We start from the raw sequence: 23710 nt of genomic DNA on the forward strand, positions 1-23710 counted from the left end.
TTCTCATGCTTCGTAATGTATGTGGTAAACAGAAATCTCTCCAGAAACATTAAGTGTATTCATGCGAGCCCCACATCTGTGGCCACTGCATTGTGGGTTGGGTCTATGTTTGGCTCGCACTCCTGTCTCTGAGGTCAGCCTGCAGAGCCCATGGCCCAACAATCACACAAGACCCCTATCAAGCCCATATGAAGGCAATAAAATCAAATTTAAACCAGATCCCAATTGGTTTTACGACCCATTTGTGTGTGTGTGTGTGTGTGTGTGTGTGTGTGTGTGTGTGTGTGTGTGTGTGTGTGTGTGTGTGTGTGTGTGTGTGTGTGTGTGTGTGCATGCGTGCATGCGTGTGCATGAGCCATGGTTGAGCAATCTCTGGACACACAATAAAGGTATTGTAATGTTCATCTACATCATGTGTTTAGAATTGAGTGAAAGCGAGATAGAAAGACATTGAGAAAGCCAGCACGGATAGTGTCAACACAAATTATGGTTTTATTTTCTTCTCAGTATACATCACATAATAAACACAAACATTCTACAGTACTTTAAAAAAACTTGTTTAGAAAATAACAATTATACAAATTAAATTTGCCCAGTGAGTCTCTAGATTGCTAAAAGTGCAGCGGAAGGCCCAACTGAGCAAAAGTCCATATTTAAAAAAAGACAAAACAAAGAGAAAAGCAGATAAAAACAATAAACAACTTCTTGTGACCAAAGAGTAGTAGCATTGATCAAAGCATTAAAGACTAAAAGTGAAAAGACACATGGGAAATAAAGTACAGCACTGCTTTTGTAGAGCATCTGTAGTCGTTCCGTTCAAGGCAAAGCCAGAATTTTCCTGGATGTGTGGCGCCACTGGCCTTGGGGTGTATCATTAGAAGCCCCCCCCCCCCCCATTATAGGGTCCGCTGGTGATAAGTCAAACCTATACTCCCAGCTCCTGTGTGATGTGATTTGAGGGTCAAGGGTCGATCTCCATGGGAAGAACCGTGAGGATGGCGTCCTCATTTCCACGTCGCACCACTACTTTCAAGGCGCCGTCCCTCTTGACTGCGGCACTGACGTCGGTTGCCGAGGCGATCCTCTGGCCGTTGATCGAGATGATGACGTCATGCTCTTTGAGTCCGGCACTGGAAGCGAGAGAAGAGAAAGATAGGCTATGACTGATAGAGGGCTTCACGAATGGTAAGCATGCGTTTTGAGGATAACAGATCTTAGCAGAGTGATATTTTGGCACAGTTTGAGCCACTAAATATGGGAGTGGAAGGTAACACTGGCCGGCGATGCGGGCGTCCCGTTGACCTAGGGGTTTAAGATGCTGACCGTGTAATCACATCTATGCCAGTTTAAGTCCAGCTGTTGCATGTCTCTACTCTCATGGTGCTGGAAATATTCACTAGAGCACCCAATCCACTGCTAAAAATAGTCCCAAACAAAACGCTCTATTTATGAGTAGCGTTTGCTGAAAAAGCTGCAGCGGCAACCCGGCTGTTTAAGGAAATTACTGAGCTTTTTTGAGAATATCTTAAAATATATATAAAAAGAAAGTAAATGGCCCGTTTTCAAAGATTGTCGCCTTCAGTAAGACCTAGTCGGCTTGTAGCTGAATGCCACAGACTGGTTAGGGGTGTAAGAAAGCATCAAGAGACATTATGGGTTTTCATGTTTTTTTGTTTGTTGACATACTAATACAATATCAGCAGCCTTCTTACTTTAAAGATAGAAATGTGTTGTTTTTATGCCCCCCCCCTCTCTTATTACTGTAATTTCCTTTTTAGATTTTAGTACAGATAATTAAGGAAGCAGCTTCATTTAATGGCCTACAGATGTATAGTGGCTCACAAACTACACATCACTCACAGCAATTTAAAAATCAAGTCATCCTCAAGTGTTTCTAGTGTTCTATACAAACATATCCAACTTTGTCATTTGGCCAGGTCCGTGAGCACAGTCTGAATCAGTGTTTTGTTGTAAGAACAGTATTGATGAAACGATTATGATGCACAGCAAGGTTAGAACCCCGGGGGGGTGGTGGGGGGGACAAACTGGTAAACATGAAACCGCACACAGCCCACGGCCGTAACCGGCAGTGATATCAAAAGCTGACTCTCTATACACAGCTGCTTAATCACAGCCATGTGTGAACGCCAACCACCACACCTTTTCCTTTGCAGCAGCAGCAGCAGCAGCAACAGCACCCATCAAAACAACCTTCTCAATTCACTCAGCTGCTTTCACACCTCCAGCTGAGCTGAGCAAATAGAGGGTTTTTCAATGCAAGGAAGGGGGTCAAGATTTCCTTACTAGCACAAAGCAGAGTGGGATCAAAAGCATGACAGCGCAGCCTAGAAAAAACAACAAAGAATAAAGCAAAAGCAGCCACAGAAATGTTATTATGCAACAAAAGAAAAAGAAGAGGGTGGTTTATGCAATGAGTGAACTCTGACGAGGCCCGCCAGGGGACACTGAGGCTGGGTGAGCTGGCATATAGGAAAACCACAGCGCAGCCTCCCTGCATGACATTTTTGAAGGAAAAAATGGCTGAGCTAAGCGTCTCACCAAGCCCCCACCTCAGGCTGTGGCTGTGGTTGGGAGGCTGATTGGAGTGGGCTGCGATTGCGGGGAGTAAGGGAAATATTTCAATATAGGGCCAGGCACTCCAGGCACGTCGCAGTGAGCCATGAATTTACGCTAGGCTAAGACGGTTGAGTAGGAGGCTTTGTGTGCGTTTTGAGTGTGTCTACGCACACACTTGACAGTTAGAGGAGAGAAATAAAGTAGGGAAAGGAAATTAAATATACTGTCTATTTGCATTGCATATAGAGCGTGATGAGTGTCTTGTGTGTGTGTGTGTGTGTGTGTGTGTGTGTGTGTGTGTGTGTGTGTGTGTGTGTGTGTGTGTGTGTGTGTGTGTGTTGTGTGTGTGTGTGTGTGTGTGTGTGTGTGTTGCAAAGAGAGCCAAAGACAACATCCAAGAGCCGAGCACTGAAAAGCATAAAGTTACAAACCAAGTTAGTTTGAAGTGAGTCCATGCTTTTGGAGGCATATACGGATAAAATTCCTTCCTTACGTCGCAGCTGGTGTCTTTGCGATGACCTCCATCACGTACGCGCCAGAGGTGATGTCAGGGAAGTCACGGTGTCGAGTCTTCAGCTCTTTGGCAAGCCTAGAGGCACACAACAATTAGATTTTGTCCAAGCGTACTTAAAGGGGTCATATAATAATTTCTAGAGACACTCTGGTGCGAACTCAATGGGCGATGTACATTAAAGCTCGCAACTTACGCCGGAGTGAGAGTCATCATCCTCACACCGATATACTTCTTCTTAGCGGCTGCTTGCCCTAGAGATGGACGACAACAGAGCACACGTACAATCATTCATCCTGTCGCCTGCAATAGTCCGGGTTCATCTTCGGGTACCATCTTTCAACATACATTTTATTGTTTTTAGTTATTTAATCACATCGATATATCAAATGGAGAAGCCGTGCTGGCGGTCGCATATAAATTACGTGTGCGTTCTGTTCCAAAACACTAGTGCGAAGTAAAGGGTGAAAAAGCAGTACATTATTATAGGACAACCTGACACATACTGGCTGTTTCCCTCTTTGTAGTTTTATGGCAATGTCATAATCCTGTTGGGTAATCCTGGGCGCGGATTCACGAGGCTATAAATGATGTGAATGTATCTCAAGAGAGAGAACTCGGAGATCAAAACTAACAAGAGATGGCGTGGCTGAGTTATACGCTCGTTTACTGTACGTGCACATGGGATCTTTGTCCAACGGTCCAACTCTCGCAGCCAACTTTTTAAATTGTGCCTCCCGCGGTTTGAAGTGGTTATTGACGAGGAGCAATAAAATGAAAACATCAGTTGTGTGTCACCGAAGGGCTCATACCTCTGGACTGCCTGTCGTAGGACTCGGCCAGGAACTCTCGAATTTTATCCGAGGGTATGGCGAAGGAGATACCAGCTGTCACTTTCAACGTGTTGATCCCAATCACCTCGCCATCCTAATACAAGCAAATGTCAACTTAGTGTTATGCAACAACAGACTGTGACTTATGATATGGATTTATGGATTTTAAATCACCATGGGAATATAAAGAAAATGGGAACGGCAAAAACAAAAGGAGAAATATATATCTTACCAGATTTACCAGAGGGCCTCCTGAGTTGCCGTACTGTGAACAAAAAAAAAGAAAAACATAACCTTTTATCTCTGAGAAAAAACAAAAACGTAGGCATGCATTACGATGACACATCTTCATTGTCTTTACATTGATGATGGCGTCAGTCTGGATGTAGTCCATGTCGGAGTTGCGGAGGCCCAGCTCTTTGCCCCCTCGCTGAGTGGTGCTGACGATCCCCGTGGTGACCGTGTTCTGGAGGGAGAAGGGGCTGCCGATGGCCACCACAAACTCCCCCGGTCTCAGGTCTGACGAACGGCCCAGCAGCAGCACAGGAAGCTTGGTCTGCAAAATGAGAAACACCAAAGGGACAACATGTTCATGATATACTCCTGTAACTTCAGGCCCCCAAAAAAAACAGAATGATTCACTACAGGCCCGGTGTGATAAAACAAATGGTCGTGTAGAGCAGTAAGTAGGAACAAACTCATGAAATGAATAATTTTGTAAATGAAGAAATAAAGGTAAAAGAAATGCGTTACAAAATGGTAGAAGGGTTTTTTCTAAGGAGTCAAAATCCAAAGTGTGTCTCAGTGGAAAGACCCTCTCTGCCAGCTGCCTTTTTTATCCCAGCAACAGAATAGAGATCTGAAACCTGAAATTACTTTACTTAATGATACAGTACACTGTATATGGGATAAGGAGCTGTAATGTACGGTGAAAGTATTTTGTGGTGATATTCAATAATACCACAAAATCTCCACATATACTGTGCATACATAAGAGAACATACCTAATAGCCTGTTAGTGGAGGGTGGTCTGAATAAACGGTAGTGTAAAGTAGTGTCACATGAGGAAAGAATGGGCTATATTCTGCCACCGAAAAAAGGGATGATCTGTGACATTGTTAATCTGTGTAATTGATGTGTTTTGGTGACTGATATATTTTCATCACACAAGACAATGTAGGTTATTTCTACTTTCCTAGCGGAGCAGAGCTCTAAAATAAAAGTGCTAACTCTGTGTTGCTTTAACTGCAATTACTCTATTATGCTCTCCTTACTTCTCATAATCATGTATTTTAGGAGTGGACAGTGGGAGAAAAAAAGTCACAGCCCACTCAGTGCTGCATGGCAGTGCTCCCACACACTAAAACAATCACGGCCTTTCCGCGGCAGGGAGAAGCCACATTTATACCAAACAACTCAACTCAAAATGCTCATAATCAAGATCAAAGGCTTCTTTGTTGGACTGCAAAGTTTAGCCCAGATGACAAATCTTTCCAAATGAATAGTGTTTGACCACAGATGCTGGAAAATTGACTGATATATAATAAGTAATGACTTCCTTCGTGTTCGTGGCCTTGTTACACTGGGCAGTGGAAACTATGGCTACTGGAGAGCATGCTACTGCAGACAGACACAGAGAGGATGTATTTATATTTCCATGTATGTATTTATATGTTGCAGTGACAGTTTCCTTCTCTGAGTGTAACCATCAGTGCTGGGAAGCCTGCAGTCAAAAGCCCACGCGACGCCACATCACGTTGAGTCTGTGCAGAGGCCTGTACCCAACACGCTAATGGCAGGCAAGGACCTGTCCCTAGTGCTCCTCCTATGTATCCATTTTGTTTACTCTGGGTTATAAATAGGAGCCAGAGGAAGATGCAAGCTATCTGAGACAGCAACATAAGTTGGCACACTCAGACAAAAGCACCTATGTGAAATATGCATACCCAGTCGAGGACTCAGACAGAGCAGGCAAATAACACATTTTCCCAATATTAAAGGTGAAACCCTGTTGGCGACGCATGCATACACACATTTCACTCCACAGATGTAGACAAAATAACAAATAGAACATTCGATCGTGGGAAAAACATTAAACCTTCAATTCAGTCGTCAGTGTGTTTGTCGTTTAACGATCGTGAACCTTGAAGTGAGGTTATTATTAGAAGATGACAAAGATAGTAATAGCCAGTAACCAAGGAAGGGAACCTTTCAACCCCTACTTTTCACCTTACCTCACACGCACACAGATACACACACAAACACGTACACGACTAACACAAATGCCCCAGGGCCGTATTCCTAATTTGTGTGGGAATCTTCTTAGCACATCGTGGGAATGCTAAGGTAAACATGGCACACACACACTAACACACAGGCTGCAGAAGTGCGTACATAAATACATAAAAAATGTATTTGGCATGTTGCGAAACACACACTCACACACACACACACACACACACACACACACACACACACACACACACACACACGCACACACACAAACAGACACCTGACATAGGAGTCGCAGTCTACATAATTACCCCCCACAGCCCCAGCTCCCCTTCTCACCCTGTGTGAGATAAGAGCATAACCAGATGGAGGGAGGAAGGAAGAGAAACACACACAGCTGAGAGAGAGAGAGAGAGAGAGGATGTCAGGTGGATGTTTATTCACTGCCAAAAGACATTCAGGACTCATGATTATGATAACAGTCAGTGATACTTATGGTGCCATGGTGACCGTTGCTATCAGGTGAAAAGCTAGTCTCTCCAAAATGTCCACTTTGAGGAACCGCTTTGTTTTTGTTTTTGCCTCAACTTCACTTTTAATCCTCACATGTTCTATAACAGTTTCATAATAAACGCAAGCGATGCAGAGCTTCGACCCATTCCAGGCCTCCACACACACAGCCACCCACACAAAATCACAATGCATTCAGAAAATCCTGTACAAAGAGTGCAAAAATGCATCAGTATGCTGACAACCAAACAGCGCCTACACGAGAAGGCATGAACAAACAGTGAGCGACATTTTGAAAGACCCTTAGCTTACACATGTCACTTGCTGATCGTGACTAGTCAGCAATCTGGAACCGCTCGTGGAAAAATCATCTCGCCATGTGAGTCCGCTCCTCTCCTGACCACCCAAGTGACTCACCCTGCTATTTCAGAGGAAGGTTGCCGTGCACTGGCACTTCACCCAAAGACACTATAGCCACACTGTAAGGCAGGAGGGCAAGGTGAAAGAGATGTACAAGCAACAACACCACAAACCACAGAAGAGGAGTCTGAGAATGTGAGACGAATGAGTCAAATGCAGTTCTGTTTAACATCATGTTGTTAGTGCAGGCAGCCTGCATCAACAGCAACCGGCTTATGACCCAAAACATATTTTTTGACCCTGAAGAGCATCGGTTTGAGAATGTCTTTCTTCAAAACGTTTCTTAGTTTGCCAGGGAGACCACTGCATTTGATATTTAGTATTACGCCATAGACTTCGATCTCCGAAGTCACAAATTAATCCATGTTTTAGCAAGTTCTGGAGTGGGGTATCACATTGAAAGCATGCAGGCAGGACTAAACAGTTTTGTTTTTCTTAACAGATAAAGAGGCTAATAGGGGACCGTGCTGTGAAAAAATTCCAGACACCTTGTTTTTTTCATCCATTGCCGCAGACTTTTTTTGGATTCAGCCTCCTATATATGCACATATTTTGACCCAGCGAGGTCTTCGGGATGTTGCGGTGAAGGGGACAGCAAGACATAGAATCTGGCAGACAAGCAAACAGATTGCTTTGAAAATAGCAGTTAGGAGTTTCTACAGAGATGTGTGATTGTTCAATGTTACAGCCCCTGGTCGTTTGGAGGCTCATTTAAAAGCCATTACATTAACTACCATTTTATGACTATAGGACCAGGTGCAAACTTTAACTTCAGTCGAGCTGGGATGGACTGTGGCTTTTCTGAGACACACGTACGCATGCACACACACACACACACACACACACACACACACACACACACACACACACACACACACACACACACACACACACACACACACACACACACACACACACACACACACACACACACACACACACACACACACACACACACACAAACACACAAACACACAAACACATATTATATAACAGAGAGAGAGAGGGAGGGAGGACGAGAGGGAAGGAGGGCGGGAGGGAGTAGGTTGCCTGGACATGAACCCTCACAAAGTCAAGTCTGTAAACTAAAACCCACACACACCTGGCCCTATTGAGATATACAGCCAGACCACTTCCAAATACACACATCCAGACACAGAAGCTGCCTCGGTCAGGTCGGCACGTGACCCCGACTTCAAAGCAGGCAACATACTTTCTAATGTTACCCTGCAAAAGTGCCCTAACGTATATGGTTTTTACTTCTGAACGTGTGCCCTGGAGGGGGGGGGGGGGGGTCTGTTCTAACGCAGATAAAATGAGGGCAGGCCTCAGCATGCTCCTACAGAACTTCAAATCAAAGGTTAAAAAGATCAGACTGAGGGGCTGGAGAGAGGGGACACTGAGTGTGTGTTTGTCTGGCTGCTTCTATGTTGTGTAAGTCTAACTAATTTAATTGTGCTTGAATGCCTGTTTGAGCATGAGCTTGGTTGACTTCAAAAGACTAAACAGATAATATGTGAGTGTTGCAACCATGATTTTCACACACACAACGCAAATATCAGAGATGTAGGCGTTAATCAAACCCATAGACACCACGATGAGGAGTTCTTGAGCAATTGCTCACACTGTAGCTAACATCAACACATTCAGATCACACTGGCTAAACCATATCCTTGCTGACACTAGAACGGAAACCACTATGGTTTCCATAATGCTGTGAGGAAAGTTTTGAGTCGGTATAAGAGCAAACATATGTCCGTGAGTTCCGTGTGTATCCTCCACTCTGTGCCGTTCTACATGAGACTGGAGGGCGTCTCAGCTCTCCGGCTAGACACCACAAAACTTTGAACTGCGCAAATGACAATGATGAGAGGAGATGAGGTCTTATGTGTTCTTTTGCTTCAGGAAGACTGCCTCAAGTGTAATAGCTCTCTTTCATGCATAGCAATGAGGTAATGCTCTATTTAATATAGTATTGAAATGTTTCACTGGATTTACCCCACAGCTACGATACCTGTTAGCCTGGAACGGGTTGAGAGGTTTAGAAAATGGATGCTTAACTGTTGACAGTGTGCCTGCGGAGATAATAAGAGTTGAACCTATAGTAATACGTACTCTTATAGGTTTTATATGTCTAGGGCCGTTATAATGTAGTCTAGACTACTCTTTATATGGCTGGAGGAGCACACTGGAATCTGCTAAAGCAACTCAAAAGGTTTCTGGATCTGAGTTTAGAAACCAGAGGCTATCCATGCATGTAGGTGTTGCCTTCTCCTAAAGCATACGCCCAAAGATAATACAATTTGGTTAATACAATAAGAGAAAAAAAAGGGTAAGTGCTCATTCACCAAAATACAAATAATAGATGGAGAATCAGGATAACAAACAGCATATTGCATGAAGAAGATTGCTAAGTCTATTTCCTATTCACAATAGGATTATGTAGAGCAAACTTGTTTCGGGAAAAGACATGTCGCTGTTGATTTATTTGAAATGTCAAAGCTGTTAGCTTAACAATCTAAACTCCATTCAACCTTTCAAGTGAATTGGATTTCTTAAGAGGATCACCTAAACCTTGCCAAATGAAACAAAACATATCTGCAAGGCTCTGTGTCCCTGGGGTAAGTTTGATTTTATTGTATTATTTTTTTTTCAAATATAAATTAACTAACCCTTGTAGCCAGGGTCATATTATATAATCTTGGCACTGTCACATAATTGCAGAGCCAAAGATACGTCATATAGTCTAGTGTCTATTTCATGAATGTCTCAAATACACCGCTGGATACCATGATTCATACGCATTCAAAGTGACGTCACTGACTGGTATGTCGAAACAGTTTTCAGGGAAAGGCTGTTGGGCTCGGGAAACGAATAACGGGTCCAAAAAAGTAGGCCAAGAAAAAGTGCATCGAGAGACCCAGCGGAGGGAAAAAGAGTGTGTGTGTGTGTGTGTGTGTGTGTGTGTGTGTGTGTGTGTGTGTGTATTTTCCTTGGCTCTTCTCCCATCCAACTGCGTCCCTAAGCATGGGAAACGGTTTTGGTTACAGGGACAAGAGATGAAGGGCAGACGTTGGGTCAGGAGGAGAGCAGGACATGATTCATTTCCCCTATGCCCGCCTCTAAAGGGCAACAAGCAGCGCCTTTCCCCTGGTCCCTGCAGTGAGCGGCCTTAAAACCATCCACACACACACACACACACACACACACACACACACACACACACACACACACACACACACACACACACACACACACACACACACACACACACACACACACACACACACACACACACACACACACACACACACACACACACACACACACACACACACACACACACACACACACACACAGGGGTGGCCCTCTCCAATAATAGCGCTGGCCAAATTATTACCTATTGTTAAATGTCATTCACATACCCAGTGTTTTCGCTAGTGCCTCCATTGTCCAACTGGGTGAAAATAGTGGCCCGTGGAGATACTGACCCTCCTAGGGGGATCCGGGGGCATGCCTCCCCGGGAGATTTTTTTCACCTTTTTAAAGTTAAATGCATAAATCTGGTGCACTTTGAGAGGAAAATTAAGTCTGAGGAAATCTGAGGAATTTTGTGTGAACAAATAATTTGGAGACGCTGGGTCAGATTAATAAGAAGCTATTGAAGAAAGACACATGGATTTTCTATAAAAACTATTAATTTAAAATAAAATAATATGGAGGGTCCTCTGGGTTGGGCTTGATGCTCTTTTTCTTTTATGGGACATATTTCTCTGTAATATAATCAATGCATTTAAATGCAGTGAGAGGAACGAAGCAGAATAACTCTGTTGTCCACTGTCCAGCTATATTTCTTTTCACAGATGTTGCTGAAATAGGCTATAGACTATACACAGTGCATGGGCAACTGAGGGCAGCCCCATTTCCAAATGTCTTAAAATAAACTCAATACACAGTGTGCATGGATGTGTTTGTGATGTGATCAGTTAACCTCGGATTACCTCCCAGATGAACTGATTCAATTATTAGGCTATTAATTATCTAGACCAAAACATGGTATTCCTTTTTTTGTATGAATTTTTGGGGGGGGGGGGCCCTGGCGGTCGGGGGCCCTAAGCAACCGCTTAGTTCGCTCATTCCTCGGGCCGGCTCTGCACACACACACACACACACACACACACACACACACACACACACACACACACACACACACACACACACACACACACACACACACACACACACACACACACACACACACACACACACACACACACACACACACACACAGATTTGAATAATTGATTGCAAGTTTGTAATCAAAGAGTACTGAGGGACTTGTATCCCTTCAGTACTCTTCATCTAGGATAAAGCAGTAATCTCTTACTTCCTGAGGAAACATTTACACAATGTTGCTGATATACAGATAGGCTGCATGCAGGAACACATGGCTTCATAGGGCTACATATGGGAGGCCAATTCCTTCTATTTCCTTTCTGCACATATCACAGACACATATACATATTCCAATAATAGCCCTGCCCATGCTGTCCAAACCGGCACTATGCAGGCACATTTCCCAAAGCAGGTTTTGTGACTCTTGATAGTAAGTGATAGGTAACACAGAGACAAACAGTGAAATTGATTCAGGGGGACCATACTGGAAATATGAGGCCATAATTGCTTCAGGACTAGTAAAGCATGAAGGTTAAGTTAATGGTTCATTTATTGCTACAGTATATCCAACTGTTTCAGTGGGATTTAATTACTTTTAGGCAACTGTCTCCAGTGCTGAAAAAACTGATAATAAAGCTTTCCCTTCTAGCATGTGTACACATGGTTATATTCACGTCAAGTCAAGTTGATTTTATTTAATATAAAAGCTTCAGGACTTGTTCTTAGAGGGAAAAGTGTAAGAGAAACCCCAGGAAAGGCAACAGAGGAGGGATAGCTCTCCCAGGCCGGACACACACACACACACACACACACACACACACACACACACACACACACACACACACACACACACACACACACACACACACACGCATTATATTAAATACAGTAGATAAGTAGATATATGTTGTTCACAATGATAACTGGCAGATTAACCACTCAACATCTGCAGTTATTTATAAAACAAATAGTCCTTGATTCCAGACAAAAGCAGCCTGTGATTTTTTTTGTTTGTTGTCAAACAGACTTTGCCAAGCTGAAATGCAGCTGTTGCCATGAGATTGTATAAACTGTAGCTAGCTAATCAACATCAGTGCCATCAGTTTGATGAAATATGTCTTTCATGAAATGAGAACCATGTAAAGCTCATAATATAAAGCTAAAAGGCTAAAAAAAAAGTACTCAAACAAGCAACACAGTGGAAAGATGCATGCAAGTATACGGGAGAAAAGGCTTCGGGTATAAAGACGAACAGATGAGTTTGCCTACAAAGCTGTACTGTGCTTACAAGTTTAGGATGAGTGACGCCATGTGAGTTTAGCTGCGGTTGCTGGTGTTTAAACTTCCCTCAATACAAAAGCAGGATAGAGCCACGGAACACTAGTCAACGTAAGCTTTCTAGTAATCCTGTAAAATAAGGTAGGTAGCAAATGATATGCTAACCATTGGTTACTGTTATTATTGTAGACAGGAAGCCTGTTAGCCGGGCACAGTGTAGTTTGTAAGCCCACAGTAGAGCAGATAAACACACGTCCGTACATTCCTAAAGTGTATAGGCTACACTTACAAGCTTTTGGTTGTGTGTAAAAATCCAAAAGCTTTACACAGGCATGCATGCCATGCCTTCTTACGGTTGCTATGCTACAATTGGAGAATCAGTGTTTTTTGGGGGAAGGGGTTTAACAAATGATCAGTTCTGCCACAATTGATTCAGTGAAAACACTTTGAGCTGCAGTGTGAACAAAGCCAAACATTGATGAGTTCACTGCATTTTGCTGCATTTGCAATATACAACACCCAAACGTGAAGGTTGAGGATACCATGCTATAAAATGATCTGGAATTATATGGAAAACTCCCTGCGCAGAATTTAAGTATTTCAAAGTCATGCAAGCAAGTCAAGGTGAGTCCTTGAACTTAGTGAACCTGGATGCATCCAATACATTGAGACAAAGCTATTCAAAGTGCTGAGTGAGAGAATAGGGCCTTCTGCAAAAACCTGCGTCAGGATGAGCTCTAGCCTTATTGTACTGTTGCCACATCACACAGTGCACTCATTAGCCTATTAGCTCACATAGTCCTCCAGACATAGGGATACATTTTCCAGGCCTTGGACCACATTGCGCTCTGTTTCTCCGTGCCTCTTTTGCGATCTCTTTCCCCCATCCCCCCATTCTCTCTACACAGGAACAAGTGAGCACAGCACTCTCCTCTCCTTTCCCCTCTGAAGTTCCAGCTGCTGTAGACAGACTAATGTATTCCCCAGAGTGAGCTAAAGGGTAGACCACAACCCCAGGAAGGGACTGAGCCTTGCACCCAATAAACTCCAATTTCACACAGAGAGAAGGGCACAGGAAGAAAGAAAGAAAAAAAGAAAGAAGCAAGTAATTACTCTCAGAGAAAAAGTTCACTTTAAACTTTTCTCACTTATAAAACAATACAATTGTTTGGTGATTATCTGTGGCTATACCTCTGGAGCGCTGATGTCGGCTGCTATCGACTTTTATTTAACAGAGAGAACGTCAGCAGGAATAGAGTGAGGAGCGGAGAGCAAGGGCAGACAAGAATGAGGGAGGGGAGAATGGAAGATTGAAGAGATATCTACCAGTCAGGATATGAGTTTCTTAAATCACATCCAAACATAACTTTGCTTGTGGGTTAAAAAGCCAAACTGTGATCTGAAAAGCTCCTTTAAATTAAAGGCATGAGAGAAATAAGTGGGCTTGTTTCATGTGTGTTGCTCCAACAGCAGCTCTTGTTAGCTTTACGGTAAGTGATGTGTCAATGAATAAAGGAGGAAAACCTCAAAGCTGGAATTTACAGTTTTTAGTCTTTAGGTAGGCTACTGAAATTAAAAAGCCTTTAGCTATAGGTTCGGATGACTACATTTCCTCTTTTAAATGTGATCCAAAAATGACAACTTTGCTCGCCCTCCTACCCTCTCATTATAACCTCTCTCATCCTCTAATTTCCCCTTAAATTAACTCTCTCACTATGCACACAAACACACTCACACACTTACGCCAACTTGCCCTCATTAGCATTAACAAGTGTATCCTCTTTGGTTTGAACGTGTGTGTGTGTGTGTGTGTGTGTGTGTGTGTGTGTTCTAGGATGACACCCTGGATACATCTGGTCATTCCACTTCAATGAGCCTTTTTCTATTGCAATCACCTGTTGTTTACCAACCAGTGAAGTCATGGTTTCATGCAGAGGAATGCTACAAATACATTTTACGTGAAAAGGCTGTGCCGCTATCATACAGTCTTTGGCCGCTATGTGACAGCTACCAGAAATGTTAACACTATAGTTTACAAGGACGGTAACAATACGTTTCATGCTTCGACAATAAGGAGTAGCACTTATTCTTGAATCTAAAAACACTGCCTGTACCATACTGACTGTACCGTGCACAGGCTGTGCACACAGAGTGCACGTGATGTAAACAAACAGGAGAAAGCCTCCCGACTGCAGCCCAGCCTGTCATCGACAGACGGAACAGCTTTTATCATGGGATGAACCAAAACAAAGCGTCTGTCACTGCTCTCTTCCGCACTCTTCGCTCACGTTGTCGGCCAAACAAAACCCTGGATGTTTCAGCTTTCTTTCAGAATTGGAGGTCTTTGTAATACACCTTGTGCTGCTGTCATGAGCATCTATTCAGCTGCGCCACCCAGCCATGAGAGTGAGCTCAGTAAAGCACTCTTGCTCTGGGTATGAATCCCAGTCAATGGGCTCGGGATCTCAGCCACGCATTCCTCCACATGACTGTTGGCTGTGATTAACCTGTACCACTGATCCCTCTTGTCCAGTAGACAGAGAAATAAACACAGACAGACGTGGAGAGAACAAGAGAGAAAATGTAGCAAGGAAATGGCATGTTCAGCAATGTGTAAGATAGTGAACTATTTCTTTTAAAGATCAACAATGGCTTTATACTAGCCAAAAGTCATATCATTTCGCTCTTGCTCATGAGAAGACTTGTGAATATCTGCGTGTTGTGTCTGAAGACCAGCAGGACCTGGATCGACTGACTGGCTGGCTGACTGACTGACTGACAGCTGGCTTTTAAAGACCCATTTGGCTGCACCTGCCTTCTCACACTGTATTACTACACTTGCACTTTGAATAATCTCCTGGATTTAGAAATGTTTTTATGTCAGCCTTCAAATTTCCCAACAGTTTAATTGGGGAATTACAAAACAGCCAGTCATTGTTTTGATCTTGTGAGCACTGGGTGAGAGTGCTGTAAGCGTTTTTCACAAGTACCATTGAAAAAACTTTTAATTCCGTCCAACTTGTAAATCTTTGCAGAAATGCTCATTTGTGAAACCAACATTTTTAGACACGTCTAAGGTTGTAAAATAAAATACCCTAGAGGCCAGGTATTTTCCTGGTCTATGTGAATAAGAAGGGGTGTTAGCTTACAGAACTTGACAAATATTATTTTCTTTTTCAATACTTATGTATGAGAAATTATTGTTGCTTTTCTTTAAACAAAATACACCAACCAGAGAGCCAAATGACTCAAACAGGAGCTAACAGAAGCTGTAGTTCAAGTGTAGTTGAAAGGTTGAGTGTAGCCTTAGTAGGCCGATCCTAAGGAAAAAATATATGTTTTGAGGAATAGCTCAACATTTTGGGAAAAACCTTTATTTGCCTTCTTATCAAGAGTTAGCTCAGAAGATTAACAACCCCCTAATGTAGGCCTAATATGCTAACTGTGGAGCTAGATATAGGAGGCAAATAGCTTAGCTTATTTTAGCATAAAGATTGGAAGCAGAGGAAACAGCTAGCCCAGCTCTGTCAAGCTTGCAGGGCAACCAGCATCGGAGTGCAGTGACTTCCTTGAGCCTCTGTTGTCAAATAGTTATGCTAAACCGAGCTAATCACTGCCGGGCTCTAGCTCCATGTTAAGCAAACAGGCATGAGAGTGCTGTTGACATTTTCATCTCACATTCAGCAACAAAGTGAAGGAGTATATTTCCCAAAAAGTTCAAACTATTCCTTTAATGGTATAGCTGGCTGAAATACGCAGCAACCAAATTAAAGGGAGCATATGGATGTTCAAGCACTATAGCTTAAACGAGAAACCTCTACCACACTGTGCTAATAGTTCAATTTGCTTGGCCTTCTGACTATCTGGTACTTTGACTGACCGGTGCCTCGATCTGGATGAGCGCGATGTCGGATTTCTCGTCCACGTCTTTGATTTTAGCGTCGTAGGAGGCGCCGCCCTTGAGCTCCACTTTCACCCGGTGCTTATTGGCCACCACGTGGGCATTGGTCACAATCTGGCCATCCTCTGACACCACAAAGCCAGATCCGCTGGCCACCGCCACCTCCCGCTTGGAATAGGTCATCCTGTCGGAAGGGGGGGAAAGAGAGGATTGAGTGTGTGTACTGCCATTTACATTACTCTTTCAACGTCTCTCCTCCTAGAGAAACACCAAAACCAAGGCATGGTGAAACAAAAGGGTAAAAGGCTAACATTAACGCTAAGGAAACTTCTTTTTAAAGCATGCGAGATGTAAGAGGGTGAGACATAAAGCTGAAAAATCAGAGAGCTGCACACACTCAAAGAAACACTTTACAGCCCGCAGTGACGGACAGAACGGAGTAAACAAGATCAGATCAAGAATTGAGGTATCAGTGAAAAAAAGGATGAGAAGCAGAGATAAGAAGAGCGTAAAACAAGCCAGTAAGAGGATGAAAAAAAGACAAAGTGGAGAGCAGGGGTTCTCTACCAACTGGTGTGGTCTGGTTAAGTACACAGGTGTGGGCTGTAAATTCTACAGATCTTCAGTCTGACCTATACACACACACACACACACACACACACACACACACACACACACACACACACACACACACACACACACACACACACACACACACACACACACACACACACACACACACACACACACACACACACACACACACACAGGTGCACGACTCTTACTTGCGGTAAAGTTCAATGTGAACCACAGATGGAGCAATTTTCTCCACCACGTCTGCGATGAAGTTGTATTTGTGTCTTAGGCTGTCTGGGTTGTCCTGAGCTGGAAACAGACACACACACACACACACACACACACACACACACACACACACACAGGATGTCAGACAAGTAAAAACAAACAAATTATGCATTGAAGTACTGCATGATGTAAAAACTGTGTAAGAATAGAAAGCCAATATATAATAAAGAGCTTCTTCATAACAGAAATATGACAGTTCATCTGTGGTTGAGACTGTCTAGGTCAGATCTGACACACACACACACACACACACACACACACTAATCCCTTGCTATAAACTATAGTGACAAATACTTAACCGTTACCCCTTTCTCACCCTATGGTTAACATAGACTATAAACCATATACCATCACACTGTCACTGTCTGACACTGTATGTATGAGAACTGCCAAATGCACTGGATCACTCCATCACACCACTTAAAGTGGTGGGCAAGTCCGGAAACGTTGACTGATTTACCTGGCAATTAAGTCTTACAGAAAAGAAAGTTTAACCAAAGCTATGAATCAAAATACCCCAGACCTTTTCCTCTGAGCTCTTCATCTCTTCCATTCGTAAACCCTTATTGTGCCACGTACTGCAAAACTGGGCCTATTTTGTGTCACAAGAACAATTTACAGTCATTATATCTCCAGGAGTACGGCATTTTGTAACACTCAAAGGCACTCGTCACTTAAGCCCCGGGATATCATTAATTGCAGAGAAGGGTTAAGGAAAGAGAAAGAGAGACTTTTCGTTTCTTAGTTCAATTAAGCTAACACAAGCATGGAATGAGCACAGTCTTGCCGTACCAAATGCCACAAAATTATACAGTATAAAAAAATGTGTCAACCCGCAGTGGGAAAAATCTTGCGTTATACGATCACTATTGTGATCAAGATATGCTTTCTATCCATTCATCCATTTATCTATCTATGCATCTATGTATTTATAAGACAAAAATGTCAACCTCATGGTGGCACTACACCAAAAGTCATGGATCATCATCAAAGAAATATGTACATAAATCAGCAGCAATCAGTTGAATAGTCAAGATATTTTAGCCTGGGCTGAAATGGGGGTTTGACCAACTTTGTCATCCCTAGAGCGTCGCCACTAGCAACAAAGTAAGTTGATGGTATAAACAAATGGTCCAACTTTTCTTCAAACCTTCACCTCATCTTCTTTGTTGACCCTTAAAGCAACAAATGAAACAGTAAATCTTGATACACGTCACAAGACTATCTCAGCACAGTGAGAAAACAGAAGAAATGGAAAGATTGGAGTCATTCTCCCCATGTGAGCTCAAACATCAGGAGGGTTGTAGTCAGCACAATATATATTATGTATATACTTTATATACAGTATATATATTATATATATACTTTATTATTTATATAATGATTATATTCTATCTATGGTCAGCACTGAGGATTATAATTAGAGAGAGGAGCAGGCCCAGGGTCCAGAACCTGTTGTGTTGTTTCTGGAGTGCCATTTGATGCCAATCAAATAATTTAATGATTGGAATCCATCTAACGCAACATTAATAGTTAATTTTTTTTTTGCCAATTACACCCACTCCCTCTACACATTGGCCTCCACCACCAGGGTTCCAGCTCAAGATCTCAACTTCTTTTCTTTTTCAATTTTCCCACACAAAGTACCCGCTGTTTTACTGGCGCCTGCAGGCGGAAGCAGCTTTTTCTTTTCCTCTACAGTATAGTACATGTGAATATCGGTCAGCTCCTCTCCTTCATGCACCAACACTTTCACTTACACACACGCTGAGTCTGTACTGCTGGGCAAAGTGGGGCCCCCCCAGGCCTACGTTTAATGTAGGAAATGGAAGCATATTTTGCAGCCATTGTCAAAGAAATGTGATCATTGGTAAAGAAAAATGAAATAAAATTAGCTTTATTGGCTTTCTAGTCAAAACTAAGCTATTGAAGTTAATGGAGCTTTGAGAATCGTGGCAACCACAGTGCCTAAGTAATGTGTATAAGCTATTATAAAATAATTCCCAGTAAGTCATTGATTTGATTTTGGCTCAACTGACATATTTAATGAATCAACAGATGTGAACATAGGGGCACTAAAGTGTATAGCGTCATGCAGTTAAGAAGATATACAGTTCAGCTTGAGCCAATGTAACTTTGGATACATTTGTTAGATGACCCACTGTGAGTAACTCTAAGCACATTTTTCAATGTTTTAAATGTGTTTCAATTTATCACAATTTAATTCAATTTCAACTCAAAGAAATGTATTTTGCCATGATGGACTTCACCCAAGGGCGGCAACACACAATATAACCAGAAACACACACATATCTGAGTCATTAAGAGAGGGACAGTCATAGTTTTTTGTTGTTAAAAAATGATATTCATTATAGGATCAAAGAGCTTCATAGATCTACTGCCAAAGTATAAATGCACAGACCTTTGAAGTTTAGAAGACAATATTCTTTTGAAAACGTATTAACCGTTAATATTGCAATGTGAAGGTCGTGCAGCTCGAGTCATTTATTGCCAATGCAGCACTCAATGCAACGTTTCGTACAATTTATCCTGGTACAACAGGGACTGTACTGGCAAAAAGGAGTGCAGACATCAAGGTTTGTTTGTGTTATTGATGGGATTTGGGGAAAGAGTACGCACAAAACCAAATATGTCCACGTTGTTGTTGCCATTAAATGAGCATAAGAGCAAAATGATGTCTGTGGAGGAGAATGCAGCAAAATAATGAGCAGGCACCATGTACAAGAGAGGAAAATAGATGAGGAAAACAGACACGCAGAAAAACAGCAGGAGAGACAGACGATAGAACAACAGAAGAAAAAGGAAAATACACATGCACAAAGATGATATTTTTTCATAGTATGAGTGGCTGAGACAAGCCGGGGAAGAATGTGCATATTCAGCACATGTCACTAGCTGGAGTCACAGAGTGCGTTGTGCAGGCTGTAGCAACACCAACTCAGCAGCCACAAATTGTATTGTGCTTACATTAGATTCAAATCTGAAGGGATTATTAAGAAAAAACAGTGCAAGTATCACCTAAATGTTTTGAATGGGTCATTTGGGGCAACCTGGTAGCAACAGTTTCGGTTCAGGCCTGACTTGGGACTTGTGTTGCATTACTCTTTATCCCTCATCAGTCATCATTTTAGTTTTGTTTTAATGTTAATCATACTATTATCTCCATCAATAAAGGCTTGAAAATGGCAATATACTGTATGTACACCATAAAAAAGTGTTAATTTTAAACAAATATGACCCAGATGTCTCAGCAACATTTGGCCTAATTTTCCTTGCCAAAATGAACAGCGTCCATAATCAACATCTTTACCGTCCAGACACGATATGACATCATCCAAAGTGTACTTGCATATGTTTTCTTAACATGGGGCCAAGCTGCAGGGGAGTTGAAGCAAGGCGCTCAGGCGGGGGTCGAGTTACTTTTTCAGTGCCAACTCCTGCAAAAATCTAAGACCACATCCTTGATCACAAACTTATGGTTAAGATAATCTATGAAAAATATATGAAAAGTAGATGTATACTACAGACTGCATTATCCACCACCTCACCTCTGTGCTTTGACAGAGCTCATCCAATGAAACGCGACTCTTTTTATTGCAGCTATGGAAATTTTCACCGGGTGCCTTTGGAAAATCAATAGCACTCACCACAGTCTTGCTCTGTTTCAGACATGAGTTAGCAGCCGCGGAATGACTTAACCATCTAAGTTGCTTACATGGCTGACAAACAAATGTGGCGTTACCGTCTGCCCTACCGCCGCGCCCACACGCCTTTTGATGCACATGTAAACCTTCTCCCGAAAAATATGGGTTGCTAATTCTGTGCTTTCCTCTGTCTCCTGCCTGTTCCAAACTGTCTTCTATGGAGGGGGAATTATGGCTTTGAATCAGTGCCAGGCATTCCTTTATGTGACTGTTAAAGTGTGATTTATGAGTGACAACAGAAACACAGAAAGGGAGAGACGCACAGAGAGAAAAGAAAAGAGGGAGGCAGGAGTCAAGAGGGTGTGTGTGTGTGTGTGTGTGTACAAGGGGGGACCCCATACACTTCCTAACTTTGAGGTGAATTACAGCTCTTTGAGGCAACGAGGTATGGAAGCTCCTTAATGAGACATTTTATTTATTTTAATTGCACACGCGTGTTGCACACTTCAGATGGACACACAGGTCAAACACATGCACTTAAAGCTGGATGTCTTCACCACCTGTTCATAGACTCACATGTGTGCAAGTGTGAGTTTGAATCCAGACCATTTTCTCCTTCCTGAATATCTCATCTGTCATTTAAAGCTTTATTATTATCACATGAATGCAGCATTAATGATGATGAATGACTCACTGATTAAATTGAATGAGCGTTGGGCTGTGCTGTATCACAGAGCAGCACAAGTGAAGAATGATGCCTGTTTGTTTTTGAGCTCCACTGATTAGGTTTAAATATTTTTCACATGATGACACTCTGATAAGGTGCAGTTCCATAATGAAACACTCAAGTATAATACCTGTTATAACAAGTTCACCCCTTCAGTACTATGCAATTGCAGCCAGATATGATACTTTTCCCTTCCGTTCAGCTAATGCCATGAGCTGTTTTGTATTAAACAATCAAGCAGATATAAGCCTTTAACCTAAGGGGGGTGGGGGGGGGGGGGGGGGGGGGGGGGGGGTAGAGCTCTTGACTTCATTCAACTGGGCAAAAGTGAAATGATTACTCCGATTCGAGCCTAATTGTAATGCAGGAACAAGAAGGGAAAGGCACTTGAATGGTGGCACACAGTGTAGATTGTGTGCCACTGACTGAATGCAGCTTTAATCTTTAACATCTGCGTATGGTTCAAACCACAATCGTCCAGTAAGGACACGAGGGGGTCATGCACAAGAGCAAAGTTGTGAAGAGTGAAGGTGAAATATATAATACATAATTTTTTTTTTTGTAGATTTACTCAATCAAATTGCAAACATGCTGTGACTGTATTCAAGATGTATGTAGTGGATCTCAACAGTTAAATATTGTGTTTTAGTTTAACTCAGCAGGTATTATTCAACAATACAGAATAATAGGCTACAACAGCTCATACCAAGACAATCAAAATCATCTAACTTTTTATCAAATCTTTTCAACATCTCAGTGTGTTTTGTTGATCCTGTTGTGCTGATAAAAAAAAATACGACCTGAGCTTTACCTTTCCCGCAGGCTCCCCGCTGAATGAAAATAACAGGTGGCTGCTGCAGCTTCTGCGCCCGGCGGCTGACCCTCTTCAGCTCGCAGATATTCCGGTAGGACACCCCGTCGCTCCCGCACACCGGGTCGCTGGTTTTGCAGGCGCAGGTCCCGCTCTTGCTTCTCCTCCTCACCGTGACGGTGTAGGCCACTCCGCCGGACACAGAACACTCCAGCCCATCTCCGCACACCGGGTCTCCGAGCTTCCCGCTGCCGCCGCACGCTTCGCCCTCGCCGGACGCGCACACCGTGCAGCAGTTGCAGAAGTCGAGGGCTTGACCCGCCTGGCACTCGCCTGGTAGCCGGGGACACATCGACTTGTCACACCGAGCAGGACATCCGATGACATAGCGGCTGGAGAGTTGCGCATCTGCCGCCGGCACGAACGCAAAGGCTACGATTACGCACAACAGCAGTGACCTAGACATGATTGTAACTTTGTGTTGTTGTTGTTTAAAGTGAAAATACAAGTTGAAAAGAGTTCAAAAGTGCGCTCTCTGCTTGCAGTGTTACGGGACGAGAGAGCTCAGTAGTGCGGAGGGGGGAGGCACTTCAGTTGCAGAGGCTTTTAACTGAATAACTCCACTGCGCAACCAATTACGCGCGACTTGGCGTTTTTCTTTCCTGCCCTGCATCATGGAAGCAACTCACTTTCTAGTTAATCACAACAAGCCTGGTGATTGGTTCCTTAAAGTGACGTGGACTGCTAAACGGAAGTACTGCGTGCTATATTGGAGTGTCTAAGCCTGAATGTGGAATTTATGCAACAAAAAAAAAACACGGTATTTTTTTAAGTAAAGATGAGACACGATTTTGCAGAAAAAGTTACCAAGTTGGGTGTAAATTCTCCTTTATAGCCCACTGCTCCCCTCCAAGTGGAGGTGAGAGGGTAAAGGGATATTTCATCATTTGCTGATACTGGCACCGAGCCTGATTTAATTATGACAAACATAAAAAACAAAGAATTAAAAACTCAGTGAAAGGAGCCTCGCAGCCCAGATGTTTTATATGATGCACAGCACTCCACACACCCTGCAGGCATATTTCCTCCCTGTAGTTTTATTTAAACTACTCTACCCTGTATGAATTAGTCACACCTGGCAGCCACACAAGCCCTATATAGTAATTTAGGAAAATCAGCAATGGAAAAGAGCTGGGTTTGACTGT

General features: G+C 42.9%; 1 protein-coding gene across 2 annotated transcripts; it reads right to left on the bottom strand.

The window, feature by feature from the left end:
* Positions 1-469: 469 nt before the first annotated feature.
* On the bottom strand, positions 470-23157 carry LOC307257846 (serine protease HTRA1A-like). Of its 2 annotated transcripts, XM_080037200.1 has the most exons (9): positions 22506-23154; positions 17224-17323; positions 16418-16622; positions 4283-4477; positions 4154-4186; positions 3901-4015; positions 3285-3342; positions 3071-3166; positions 470-1130 (listed from the first exon to the last, which is right to left on the bottom strand). In XM_080037200.1, the coding sequence occupies exons 1-9, from the start codon at positions 22969-22971 to the stop codon at positions 962-964; spliced, it is 1437 nt and encodes a 478-aa protein (XP_079893326.1). In that variant the 5' UTR covers positions 22972-23154; the 3' UTR covers positions 470-961. The 2 variants fall into 2 exon arrangements, with proteins under 2 accessions (XP_079893326.1, XP_079893325.1); XM_080037199.1 differs by having other exon boundaries at positions 4154-4477; positions 22506-23157.
* Positions 23158-23710: the final 553 nt, after the last annotated feature.

The sequence above is a fragment of the Ammodytes marinus genome, assembly GCF_949987685.1.
Source record: "Ammodytes marinus genome assembly, chromosome: 11".
Taxonomy (NCBI): Eukaryota; Metazoa; Chordata; class Actinopteri; order Uranoscopiformes; family Ammodytidae; genus Ammodytes; species Ammodytes marinus.

Coding starts and splice junctions, on each gene's coding strand:
- LOC307257846 (XM_080037199.1), bottom strand. CDS start 22,971: ATGTCTAGGTCACTGCTGTTGTGCGTAATCGTAGCCTTTGCGTTCGTG. Junction 4,478..16,417: donor TCATCCAGATCGAGGCACCG/GTCAGTCAAAGT, acceptor CTCATTTTGCAG/ACCAAGCTTCCTGTGCTGCT. Junction 4,016..4,153: donor GAGGCCCTCTGGTAAATCTG/GTAAGATATATA, acceptor TGCTTGTATTAG/GATGGCGAGGTGATTGGGAT.